Raw genomic sequence first — 13,343 nt, forward strand, 5'->3', positions numbered from 1 at the left:
ATTTGGAGACACTGCAGCCTGTTGGGTATTTCCTGTATACTTTTGATAAATACATAAATCATTTAAGTGTTTGGTTTTATCAACACTAGAGACAACAGATTGACTGAGATCGGAGTGAAAATGATGGTTCAGTAGCCACAACGATATTTTGGGATCCAGGAGCTGTGTGGTCACTTCCCCTTTCTGCCAAAAATTTCCTGGGTGGTTTTAACTGAGCCACATAGGAAACAGATTTGCAACAGCCTTCACTTTGTCTGACTATGTTAGATTTTACTGGAAATCACATCTCAGTGTTTTGATGGGTCAGAACTTCAGTGTCTCTGCATATCAGCTATCACTCTTGATAAATACCCAGGCCCATATGGGTCATACTGTCAGACAAATATGTGTGATATGAAGACATCGAGATAAGTAGCATCAGTGTTCAGGATTGTGATGTCTGCATGTCCTGATTACCACAAACATAGGTACTTCATAATTAAAAAAAGAAATAATTAAAGCCAAATTATTAATTAATGTGTCAGTCTGATTGCGGCATGCATGTTTGCGCCTCTATAGATTATTAGATGAATATTCTTCTTTCAGATGTGGTATTTGTACAAAGCATCTAAAAAGTAACAAGATATTTTGATTTCTTTCTTTTCAGGAATGTTTGGAGTTTTTTAACATACCTGAAACTCAGTCTTCTCATTATTTTTTAATGGATAAGCGTTGGAATCTCATTCATTACAACAAGGTAAGGCAAAGATCGGGTCCATGTGACTTCGTTCTTGTGACTTTTCATCTTGAACAAGCAGCCTATAAATAGAGAGAAGAGGGAAGAGGCAGAAGAGAGAAAAGGCTGAAGAGGAGTCCCTTGCTCTTAAATCAAGAATGTCTAGTTTTCTTAGAAAAGATGAAATTTCTCTTCTGTTTGTGCTCTTTCACAATGCCTGACACTGTCGGAAAGCCCCTGCCCTTCAGAAAGGGCTAAGGGCCCTTTATTCCATTCTGTTGAGTGATGCCATTGTGATTACATTTATTTAAAATACACTTTTTTCCTTTCCTGGCAGACCTATGTCCGTGATATTTATCCTTTCCGGAGATCAGTTTCTCCCCAGCTCAACCTGGTACAGATGCATCCAGAAAAGGGTCAAGAGCTCATTCAGAAACAGGTATCTTACTGTCACCAAACACCTCTTCCCAAAAGCAAACACTGAAAATAATTTTTTTTTTGCCTTTAACGGCTTTCCCTCATGCTGCATCCAGCTAAGAGCTTTGCCGGAGAAGTAGCAATCAGCATGAAATCTGCCTTGGGGCAAATATACTCTACATTATTGCAGGAAAGTAAATAGAGGGATGTGAATTCCCCCTCCCCCACTCTGTCCACCCAGTTTCCTTTAGGTGGATCATTTTGCATTCTCTTATACTTGGCCAGAAAACCTTCAGTTTCCTCAGCTTCAGAAGTTGTTTATTCCTTTATTTAACATGACCTCTGGGCTGGGGAGCAGGAATTATCTACTCTACTTTTCTCTCTTTAGGGATTGTTACCTGCCTTTCTTCCTTGTCCTGCTCTCAGATGCCAGACTTTATCACAGCTACTCCAGAGGCACAGCATTATGTGTTTGGTCAGGGGAATATCTGCCCTCAGAAGAGCACTTTCCTACCTATCTTCCAGCCTTGTGACTTGATGATCTGTCCTGCTGATGTTCTGCAGTTCCCAGGAGTTCTCTCTTAGGAACTGCACCCTAAATAGAGTGGCAATGCAGTGCTTTTAATGAATTGCAAACACGTACATCTGTTTAGGCAGTCAGATGTCGGTATTGATCTTACACTGCCTTTAGAAGCCACATGTCGCAGTAGCACAGAGCTAAATGTTTAGAGAAAATTGTTTTAACTCTGTCTGCAGAGGATGGTAATAAGCAGAAAATTTTAAAAAGATATGTGGGAATGTGGTTAAACATTATGCATTTGGTATTAACAGTTGTATTTTTGTAGCCAAAAATCAGGTATTGTAGTTGGGTTTTTACTGAGAGTAGGAAAATATCATCAGGAGTGGTTATGAAAGGCAGCTATAAAGCTGCTTAAGAGCTACTAGCATCTAAAATAATGGAAAATATAGCTAATGCAATCTCATATGTGTATGGCACAAAATAGGGCAGTATTTCGTTTGCTGCATCTGTCAGTAGAAAATCAATAAAAATCTGAAATTACTTGGAATCAACTTGGTTGCTTCTCTAACAGAAATTAGTCTGGTTCTAAGAGATGTCCCACAAATAAATGAGTTTAATACGCCCTATGTGATCCAAAAATATTTAAATGAGCCTCCCATTTTTGTCAGGGCATTATTTTGCTTTCCACATTTTTATATTTAGAGTACTTGGAGCCCAAATTATTTCTAAGGTTAAACTTGTATCACACATCTGCTAGCCTCTCTGTAGTCATACAAGATGTTGCTGGAAAACATCCAGCTTCAACAAATAAAGCAACACTGTAATAACCACCCACAGAGCAGCAATCCATGGAAAAGTATTGGGTTTTTGTTGCTTGGTTGAGCACCCAATTTTGAGCTGAGTGCACTTCAGAGCAATGTCACAACAAGGCAGGTAAAGCTGATGTTTGTCACATGTTAAACCACATGCTTCAAGTTTTGGTTTTGGCTTCATCCCAGTAGCTACAAGCTGTCTCGAAACTGCTTCCAAAGAGAGTTGCTTCTGGAACTAAACATCACTCTGCTTTAATGGTTAACTCTAGTATCAAAATAGAAATAGAATACCTAGCCTGGCTAGTCCTACCAATCACAAGCTCAAAGGAGGCTGGTAGAATGAAATTCGGTTCCCCAAGTGGTGTAAACCGGAAGTGATAATCTGAAATCAAGAAAGATTTTGCTCCTTTGCAGTAACACAGCAGTAACAAAGCAGAATCTTGTCTGCTTTGTTTTATTGTCTACTTTTCTTTTACAATCATACATATACTTTCCATGACCAGATGTCAGCCAGCCTCATCCCAGAAGGTAGATATCATTTCCAACTTCTTGTTGACTATAGTCTAAGACCTTGCAGAGAGGAACTACAACCATATGGCTTTCAGTTTGGCAATGGTTTCTCTGACCACCCTGGGGCTTATATTAATCTACAGAAAAACCCATGGCAAAGTTGAAAATTGTTCTGCAACCACTTAGGGTTCTCCAGAAGACTGAAATAAAAAATGTTATTAGAGTCATTTTTACAAACACAATCCATCTTTGCAGAGCTGGGCTGGAGAACAGTTGTCACACAAATTCTCTAGTGAGAGGGCGCAGCACCAGCCCTGTGAATTTCATCATGATCCTCTGAGCCATGAGTTTCTCCCATCAGAGAAAGCCAAGGACGTGAACCTGAAGAAGTGCATTTACATTTCAAAGAGCATTTGAATTAGGCTGATACTGATCTTTCTCTCTTTTTCTCTGCCAGGTGTTCACCCGAAAGCTGGAGGAAGTGGGGCGGGTGCTGTTCCTGATCTCACTGACGCAGAAGATTCCTCCAGCCCACAAGCAGTCTCATGTGTCCATGCTCCAGGAGGACCTCCTCCGCCTGCCTTCATTTCCCCGAAGTGCCATTGATGCTGAGTTCTCGCTCTTCAGTGATCCCCAAGGTATGATCCTTCGGCAGCTTTCCTGGAGAGCTGCACAAGGCCCAGAAAGTTTCAGTGAGTGCCGCATTTGCCTTAGAAGCACGCAGGCTTGCCGCTTTTCTGGAAGCTGATGAATCTCTTCCTAGAGAAACTGATACAGACCTGTTGGTTTGTAAGCACAGCAGCTGAAAGAGCTTCACTGTTAGAATTCTCCAGAAAAGGCTACTTTCTTTGAACCCAAATGAGAATAAGTTTTAATTTGAGTATTAAAATCATGCATGAAACTACCCAGAAAGGTTTGCCTGAAGTCCTTTGCCTTCTGCTCTGAGGAAGCAATTGACATCCAATGAAGACTAGGAAAATTCTGCAGCAGGGATAAGGAAACAGTCCACAGAGAAACTTTGCTCTGAATGTAAAGTAGGGTTTCCAGCCTGATGTTAAATAGGTCAAATAGGCCCTTGTTGCACAGTAGTAAGCATTGGCATGTTCTGTAACAGCTACAAAGGCACTTGATTTCAGAAGAATTATTGTAACACTGCATCAGTCTCCTGTAATGTGTGGGACACCTGGAACATAAAAACTGAGCATAAATCTGCACAGTCTCTGTGTGAGGCAGAAGATGCATGTACAAGCTCAGATCTCCCATTTTTTAAGAGAAGAGTCTCCAACCAGCAGATAAGTGAGCTGCAATATTTTTCATTCTTTATCTTCATACTGAAGCTTTCAGTCAAGGTTTGCTCAAGCCCTGTGGGCACTTAGAGAAACTCAGGCTGTGTGAAATAATTCTAAAAAGGCAGAAGGACGGTCATTGTTGTGGGATGGTTCTTTGCAGTGAAGTGAGGCTGGCTGTGGTAGACAGAGTTGACTGCTGTTGGTGTTGATTACTCTCCTCCCCTGCAGCAGGGAAAGAGCTCTTTGGTCTAGATACTCTTCAGAAAAGCTTGTGGATAAAACTGCTGGAAGAGATGTTCCTTGGCATGCCCAGCGAGTTCCCATGGGGAGATGAGATCATGCTGTTCCTGAACGTGTTCAACGGTGCCCTGATCCTGCACCCTGAGGACAGTGCCCTGCTGAGGCAGTACGCTGCCACAGTCATCAACACAGCCGTGCACTTCAACCACCTCTTCTCCCTCAGCGGGTACCAGTGGGTGCTGCCCAGCATGCTGCAGGTGAGCTATGCCCAGGAGCAATCCAAGGGAAATCTGCCGAGCAAGCACTGTGTCTTGCTGACAGAGAGCAGCTTCAGGTCAGACCTTAGGAAGAAATTCTTCCTGTGAGGGTGGTGAGGCCCTGGCACAGGTTGCCCAGAGAAGCTGTGGCTGCCCTATCCCTGTAAGTGTTCAAGGACAAGTTGAACAGGGATTGAAGCAACCTAGTCTGCTGGAAGGTGTCCCTGCCCATGGCAGGGCGTGGAAATGGATGGGCTTTAAGGTCCCTTCCAACCGAAACCACCGTGTGATTCCATGATGGAATTGACACTTAACAGGGAAATGTTGATCTGCTGAGTCCTCATGAGAGCTTTTAGGGGCCCCAAGAAGGCAACAGCGGGATGGCCCAAATTAGCTTTCTGTTTCCCTCTTGAGTAAATTACATTTTCTGTTCTCCTTTGTGTTAAGTAAATAAATGTCTCTTTTCCTTTCTGTGTATTTCCACAAAGAAATGTGAAATTTCTGGACAATTTTTGGCCTTGGGCACCTCTCCATGGTTTTTCCTTCAGGGATGGCTGAAGTTTGGAAAATAGTTGAAATATCTGGATTTACTACTTGCTGATTGAAACTAAATTATATTCACTTTCTAAGTACAAAAATAACTCAAAATGTTTATGAAAAGCTGCATGTTGTCTTTTCTTCTGAGTGATAAGAAATATTGGAAGTGTCAGCAGTGGAATTTCTCTTCACTTCAAGATGAAAAAGTGGGCCTCTTTTCCTTTTGATTCTTGAAAAAAAATCAGCGACTGAAAATAAAATTTTAAAAAATAGTTCTTTTAGAGACAGGATTATTCCTGCAGGGCTCAAAGACATCTGAGTAGAGATTTAGTATTATAATGCAAACACAGAAAAGAATCATCCCTGTACATGTCCATTTTCACACAGTTAACAGAGCATAATCATTAAGACCAGTGTTTACTTTAGCTATCTAAGCAAGCTCTGTAGTAACTGGAAAGTCTGATATCCTGCCTTACATGATTAGATAAGTATGAATTGGATCCAGGTCAGCAGTGCATGGGTTTATTAATGAGAAAGAAGCCATTTTGAAATAAAATAGCCTAATAACATGATTTGAACAGTAACCACTCAGTCCTGCAAAGGATTCTCCCTTCATTTTCATATTGAGAGAAATTAGTTTGTAATTCTGTCCTATCCTCACTCTCAAGTATTGTCAACTACTGAATTATTGAAATACCACTCCTGGGAGGTTAAAAAGCAATTCCAAGAGAAAATGCAAGTCCTGCTGAGCTTTTTGGTTTTGCAGACTTTCATTTCTCTGTGCCAGACACCTAAGATAAGCTGGTTTGTTTGTTGTCAATTCTTTTACCACTTCTGGTCTTTATCTAGGCACTAACTGAAGCTCAGTTCTTGATGCATACATGCACATACTCCCACACAACTCTTTTCTTGCAGGTTTTTCCATTTTCCTTGGTAAAATGCATATAGAGCTAATTATTTCCCTTTTCTCAGTTAAAAGAGATATTGCTGGTAATTGACTGGCCTCATCCTCATGCTGCAGGGTTCTGGTTGTATAAAAGTTGTGCTAATTTCCTCAGCCTACCAGGGCACTGAAAAGTCTCTGCAGAGGTCTCACACAGAGAAGTGAATCCTAGGAATTCATTCTATTTACATAACTGAGAAATAAATCCCACATTTTGGCAACATACTGTCTGCATGGTTCAATGGCCAGCCCTGAAGGAAATGCCACTTTAAAAACCTTGAAATATTTTAAAAGTGGGTGGCACTGTCACTATGTTGGAGGACAGAGCAAGAGTTCAAATTTTCATGACAAACTAGAGATGCAGTCTGAAAAAAAACCAAGCCCAAACCAACACACCATATTGGTCAGCTTAGACATTACTTTTGAATCATCAGCCACAGAATATGGGGGGAAAAGTAACTGATTCAGTGGCACCTCAGCAGGACAGAATATTGGAGTTACAGCTCTGAAGCCAAACATGAATCAAGAGCATCCTTCTACTGAAGGATAGAAGATAAAAATATCTCAAATGCCAGTCTGGGGTGACTACAGCGATTTGTATCATGTGAAAAAGATGGAATAATTCTGCTTTCATCAGCAGCAGTCCTGACTGGACGTACTGTCTCTATCCAGCTCAGAGAAAGCATTAGTTGACTCAAGAGACTGCAGGAAAAGAGGGATGTTCACGTAGAAAGCATGTCTTGTGAGAAAGGACTGGAAGATTTTGTTGACTGAAAAATATGAAGATTCAAGAAGAAAGTACTAACTAGCTTCTAACAAGTAAAGTGCTTCTAGGAAGGAGAGGGAAGGAATCCAACTTGATATGTAGGACAAAAACTATTGGACTAATAATGTGAAGAAGGTTCAAGCATGAAAAGCAAACATTTTTCCTAAAAATATTTGGTCCCTGAAATGCATTGCCAGGGATGGTGGTCCAGTCTTTGTCTTTAAAAGTGTGTTAGACAAACCTATCAGGAGTGACAGTGCTGTAGTTGATTCAATCTGGGCGTAAGAGGTGAAGAGTTCTTCCATTGGTGTATTGCCTCCATGTCCTTTTCCATGTGCTCAGGTGTACTCCGACTACGAAAGCAACCCCCAGCTGCGCCAGGCGATTGAGTTCGCTTGTCGCCAGTTCTACGTCCTGCACCGCAAGCCCTTTATCCTGCAGCTGTTTGCCAGCGTGGCCCCTCTCCTAGAGTTCCCTGTGAGTAAGAGCCATTCTCTTGTCTCGGGGGGGAAGCCTGTGTGTGCAGCCACCTCCCATCAGAAGTCGCAAGGACAGAACACTCGCTGCTGCACAGAACCAGGTCCTGAGATATTTCTGCACACTTCTGTGCTTCACTTGATGGAGCAGGGTGCTGAGATAGCAGGCTGCTGGTGTTCAGGCCAGTAAATGTGGTCTCACTTTAAATTTCAGTGTATAAATATATTATAAAAGGACAATAATGACTTGTAACTCTTTAAATGCAAATCCATTCTTAGAATCCAGCAAGAGGAATTAAAAGCTTAATGCCAAATTTTAGTACATGTAAAGTGTAAGATTAAATTAGTCATGTTTTGAAATAATCATTAATTATGTTTCAACATTTTAGTGAGTTCAGTCAAGTTAATGGAATCTTAGTTTGAAGTGGGGCACTGTCAGCACACCTATCTTTGTCCTTCACAGGGCAGCAAAAATCTGTGTGCAGTTTTTAGATCATGCTCCCACTGTAGCATCAGTCTGTTGAGTCAGGCCAGGCTTACTGTTTGAGAGCAGTGAGCTCTTGAACTCCATATGGACCCGTTGTCAAAAACAAAGATTGTCCACACCTCCAGGTAAAGATTCCTGGGATTATATTAATGTCTCTTGTTGGAACAGGATGCTACAAACAATGGAACCACCAAAGGAGTGTCAGCTCAGTGCCTGTTTGACCTGCTGCTGTCTTTGGAGGGAGATACTCCAGATATTTTGGAGATCTTAGAGCTGGTGAAAGCAGAAAAGCCTCTCAAGTCATTAGGTAATAATAAAGCATCATTTATTCAGTAATTCTCTTTTATTGTTTATTTATTCAACAGACATTTGATGCAGCATGAATTCTTCAGAGCCCTTCTCTTCTTTAGGAATGTCCTATCTGATTCTTATGCCTCATGAGGCTTTTAATACTGGCTTTATTACCATAATCCTTTTGATATTTTCTTCAGGAGGGGAATTATCAATTAATTTTATTCCAAAGCTACTTTTTCTGCTTTAAGCCTTCTAATCTGAAACTAGACTCTGGCATTTTGAATTTTAACATGTGTGGGTGAAGAATAAAGATGCCTAATAAACTGTAGTATGCTGACAAGGTCAGTGTCATCCTCTGCTCTGCTGCATACAGGCAGGAAAAAAAGGCATCCTCTCTCATGGCCAGACTGTGACTAGTAGGTGGTGGTGATACAAAGACATTAAGCGGTGCTGAGCTCCTGGGGGATTGTTGATTTATAATAAAGTAGGTTATATATGGCTGTATGGTGTATCCAGGACATTCTGTCTCTTGATAGTTATCCATGCAATGCAACATTTAAGAATTCGGCTGCTTTGTGATTTTTGCTGATTTTTATAGGGAGGATTTCAAATTTGCACTTCTCTTAAATAATAGTTATCTTGATGCACTGTGAAGCGTGTCTGGCCTTAGAGTTAAAGCTCTGTAATAAAGTGGGATTTTTTAATTCTTCACAATTATATACAAAGTTATAAAATAAAGTGGTATGGAAACAGAAGATATTTCTTCTTCTTTGTGGATTGTACCATACATTTATATAAAATCTTGGAGGTTTCTGTGGAGAGATACTAAAAACAGCTCTAAAAATTCTCAGGTATGAGTTGATGATGAGACTGTAAATGAGTATGTTGTGTATCTGGTATCATCCATATGAAGATCAGAATTATCTAAAACATCTGACTTCCAAGTTCTGTTGTTCAAAATTATTTGCATGTTTTAGGACCTTAACTTTGACTTGGGCTCCTGCATAACAAAGTCACTTTTGAAAACAGCACTATAGTTCTATTAAAAATATTACTCTTCTACAAATATTATTCTTTTTAGTTTCTTAGCACACAGAACTAATTATCCCCAAAGTGATATTTGTAATATGTGACTTAAATGCTTTTGAAACCTTTTTTTGAAATCACTAGCAAAACAGTCTCACTTTTGTGTTGGCAATCATGTGGCTATGAGTATATAAGGGGTTTAATTAGAAGTAAAACTATCTTCTGCCATCAGTGGTGCATCACCATCATTTTTTCTGTGGATGAAACATCTAAGAAAAAACATAGGGAACATAAAAATTATCATTAATTTGACATGTGTCCTCGCCATGTATGAGCTTAAGATTTAGCTTTTGATGAGTGATGGTTCGAACAGCACTCTGTAGGTCTTTTGCTCAGCAGTGAGTGACTTGCTGAGAGCTGTTTCACCTACTGAGTTCTTGGGCAGTATGGTTCAAGTAGGAGTGCAGCATATGTTTCTTTTCAAGAGATAAATTTTTATCTCTCCAAGAGCCTATTGGGCATTGTTAACATGAAAACCAAGCAATAGGAGAAGGGGAAAAAAGAACTGTGCTAGCTCCTTTCATAGTTAGAATGATCACATGCTAGTCTTCTCATATTGCTTTACTCCCTCAGACTTCTGCTATGGGAATGAAGACTTGACCTTTTCCATCAGTGAAGCCATCAAGCTGTGTGTGACAGTGGTGGCTTATGCTCCTGAGTCATTCAGAAGGTGATAATCTGTTGTCTTGATTTGTGCAGACTCAGAAAAGGCATAGAAGTTGCATATGGTATGTGAAAGCAAGGCTGCAAATGGAGCAAGTGGCTATAGAAATGCATTCCAAGTATGGGGCTTCTCTGAGGCCAAGCCTGTGCCTGTTACCCTTTCCTAGGGCACCACCTCCAAATCCTGCCGGCTGCTGGTGCAGCACTAAGCGGGATGGCAGCGAGAGCAGCAACATGTAAGCCATGTTTCCCAGTGGGGATCACACCATATCCTGTCAGTTTCTGTCATCAGAGGAGCAATGGAGAGAGAACTGGAGGGTGAGAAACAGGCAGCTGGAGAGAACAGGAAGATAGCAGAAAGAGGGGAGATAATTTAAGTACAAATGTTAGTTTGCAAGAGGGAATCAGAGGATGAGAGAGTCTTTGGAAAGGAAAATGTTTGTTAGCAAATGGATGACATATTTGGAAGATACCTGAAAGTTCAGAGGGTTTTATTATTATCATTGTTTCATGTGTCATCTAGTTTCCCCCTGAAGTTCCTAATCCAATTGTTTCTTTGTCTCAAGACTTCTAGTGAGAAGCAATGAAATCATATGCCTAGTGACAGATTCAGGGTCTTCAGATAGAAACCTAAGCCTCTACCTAATGTGAGTTTAGGAATGACAAAATAAAACAGACCAAGTATTGTTATTTTCCCAGCCTCCAGATGCTGATGGTCTTGGAAGCACTGGTTCCCTGTTACTTGCAAAAATTGAAGCAACAAACCGCTCAAGTGGACACTGGGACAGCAGCTCGGGAGGAGATTGCTTCTATGGGTGCTCTTGCCACCTCTTTGCAGGCCCTCTTGTACAGTGTAGAAGTTCTCACAAGGTAACACACATGTGCCAAGGGGCTGAGCCTGCATTTGGTTGTCTGTGTGTGGACAGGGAATGCATAGGAGGCCACAACACGCAGCTTAGCTTGATTAATGGTTGAGTTTTAGAGTTGGTAAAATTAATGCCAGAATTCAGAGCAAGAACAGAATTTCTGTGTGCTTTTTAGATTTAATATGGAGTGTGCTGTTCACCTTCTCTTTGCCAGGCCTATGACAGCCCCACAGATGAGTCGATGTGACCAAGGCCATAAAGGGACCACAACGGCAAACCACACCATGTCAGCAGGTGTGAACACCAGGTAAGGCTTTTTTTCTTTCTCATTTCTTGAAACCGTTTGTTGGGGGTTTTTTTCAGTAAGGTAACATCTCATTACTTAGAGTGCTTGGCCTGAGGGAGTGCTCTGGGTACTGCACTGTGGGAGAAAACAGTCACATAGAAAGAACACATTCCTCAGGACTGCATTTCTCATGGTAACCAAAATACCCAAGACTAGGATCTCTAGTTTAAAATAATATATATAAATAGAAGACCAGGGTACCAAACTGGAGGACACGCATCCTAAATTACTCATTCCCCTTTTTGCCCTCTGGAAGTATATTGCTGAAGCTCACTCATTCTCTGCTTTGCTTCCTGCTGAGTCCACTGTCAAACTGACCAGTGGGCAGAGCATGCTTGGATGGCAGAAGGGTCAGATTCTTCTGGCCTTGTTCTAAGGGGCTGAACAGCTGTACAAACACAAACTGCCTTCTAGTTGAGGCTCGCAGAGACTGGCGCCTCCTCTAGTTTTCTTTAGTTCCCTTTCCCATTTCCCTGTACATTCCCTATGGTCTCTTTCTATGATCTTTACCTCCACATACGTCTGGGGGTTTTTTGCAGTTACAGATAGCAGAGGAAGGGTAACTGACAATTTGAGAGAAATGAAAAGATGCCTGAAAATCTTCTTGTCCTTCTTAAATAATCCCAAAACCCAACCAAACAAAACACCAAAGAACTTTCACACAGAAAAGGGACACAAAGAAGGACATGGCAGTAGTGAACTATAATTCTGCTCCTTGGCCATGGTGGCCAATCCAGATAGGCTGCTGCAAATTAGACAAGGCCACTGACAATTTACTTGGTCATAGAAGAAGGGCTTAAGAAATCTTGTAACAAAATCTACCCACAAGCATTTGGGATTGTGAAGTTTTTTCTTTGCAGTAGGTAGCCCAGCCTTCCCCTGACCAGACTGTCTTAATATGCTAAAAATCTGAATGTTTGTGCTGAACTGGAAAGGGAATTGTAGCCTAGCAAAAGACTGGGCAACTGTTTTTCCAGAGTTTTCCTAGTTATTACCCATCCTTTTCTTTTTTTTTTTTTTTTTTTAATTCAAGGGGTCTAGAAATCAATTTCTGCATGGATCATCAAAGGGCTATTATGTCAGTTTATAAATGTGTACACATCTTGGTTGGTAACTCCTGGCATGAGTCTGTTATTCTTTAAAATCTATTCAGTCATGGGTTTGAATTTCAATCCCTGATCTGAGAAATAGATAAACTCCAGACATGATAAACCAGCAGATAAACCAGACATGCTCAAGTCTGAAGTGGACACTTGCTATTTACTTCTTTCGAAAGATTGCTCAGTCTAAGGAAAATAAGATGTAATGGAAAGTAGTACTTTATTATCTAGCTGCTGATTTTGGAGAGCAGTTAATATGTATCTGCTGACAGAGAATGTAGGCATTCCCAAGGCAGTATGACTCAGGCATCTTGACTTACTTTTCCAGATTTTTCTAATTATCAAACACTCAGACCTTGACCCAAAATATTTTTGCACTGCTCCAGGTTTCCTGGACTTGTTGCTTCTGTGGTGATATCATTGCAACAGACATCTGCTAGCAACAGCAGAAGTCTCATGATGTTAGAATGATTACTGCTTAAGCCTCGGACATGTTAGCCAAGTAGTTCAGGGTCTATTAATATTTCTGAAAAAGAAGTAGCAAGACAAAATGACAATAAAATATAATAACCATGCTGAGGTATTTTTTCCACTTGGTGAGCTCTGGTTTTGTGAAACAGACTGAGCACTGGGGTGAAAATCAGTAAAAGTCACTTGAGAGAGAGCAATGATTTTTAAGTCTGAATTTTTCCTTTCAGAACAAGGTCAATAACTCTAACAATATGTGTTTTGATGGAAGCTGGGAGGTAAAGGGAATTCAGTGTTGTCAGTAACTATGTGTAGGCATTGTTCCAGTGACACAAGACACCATCCTGACCATGATGCATAAATGTCTGGGTTAGAATAGTGTCACTTTCTTTTAGAAAGGTGAGTTTAGGCACTACTAAGTTGCTGTTTACAACTTCACTGTTTCTGTTTTCCCAGGTACCCAGAACAGGGAGCCAAACTACACTTTATCAGGTACAGTAAAATTTTATCCCAGTCTCCCCCAGTGAGTGATGAACTGTTCCCACATGCTG

General features: G+C 40.9%; 1 protein-coding gene across 3 annotated transcripts in view; it reads left to right on the plus strand.

The window, feature by feature from the left end:
- Nucleotides 1–13,343, plus strand: part of LOC138113511 (protein unc-80 homolog) — a 142,297-nt gene that overhangs the window by 90,544 nt on the left and 38,410 nt on the right. For all 3 annotated transcript variants that reach the window (XM_069021868.1, XM_069021867.1, XM_069021869.1), the window contains 10 exons: nucleotides 647–736; nucleotides 1,053–1,154; nucleotides 3,432–3,612; nucleotides 4,492–4,760; nucleotides 7,349–7,483; nucleotides 8,138–8,276; nucleotides 9,923–10,019; nucleotides 10,712–10,882; nucleotides 11,093–11,185; nucleotides 13,249–13,284. In XM_069021868.1, the coding sequence (XP_068877969.1) occupies nucleotides 647–736; nucleotides 1,053–1,154; nucleotides 3,432–3,612; nucleotides 4,492–4,760; nucleotides 7,349–7,483; nucleotides 8,138–8,276; nucleotides 9,923–10,019; nucleotides 10,712–10,882; nucleotides 11,093–11,185; nucleotides 13,249–13,284 (1,313 nt within the window). The remainder of the gene's footprint in view (nucleotides 1–646; nucleotides 737–1,052; nucleotides 1,155–3,431; nucleotides 3,613–4,491; nucleotides 4,761–7,348; nucleotides 7,484–8,137; nucleotides 8,277–9,922; nucleotides 10,020–10,711; nucleotides 10,883–11,092; nucleotides 11,186–13,248; nucleotides 13,285–13,343) is intronic.

Source organism: Aphelocoma coerulescens, chromosome 7 (assembly GCF_041296385.1).
Source record: "Aphelocoma coerulescens isolate FSJ_1873_10779 chromosome 7, UR_Acoe_1.0, whole genome shotgun sequence".
Classification (NCBI taxonomy): domain Eukaryota; kingdom Metazoa; phylum Chordata; class Aves; order Passeriformes; family Corvidae; genus Aphelocoma; species Aphelocoma coerulescens.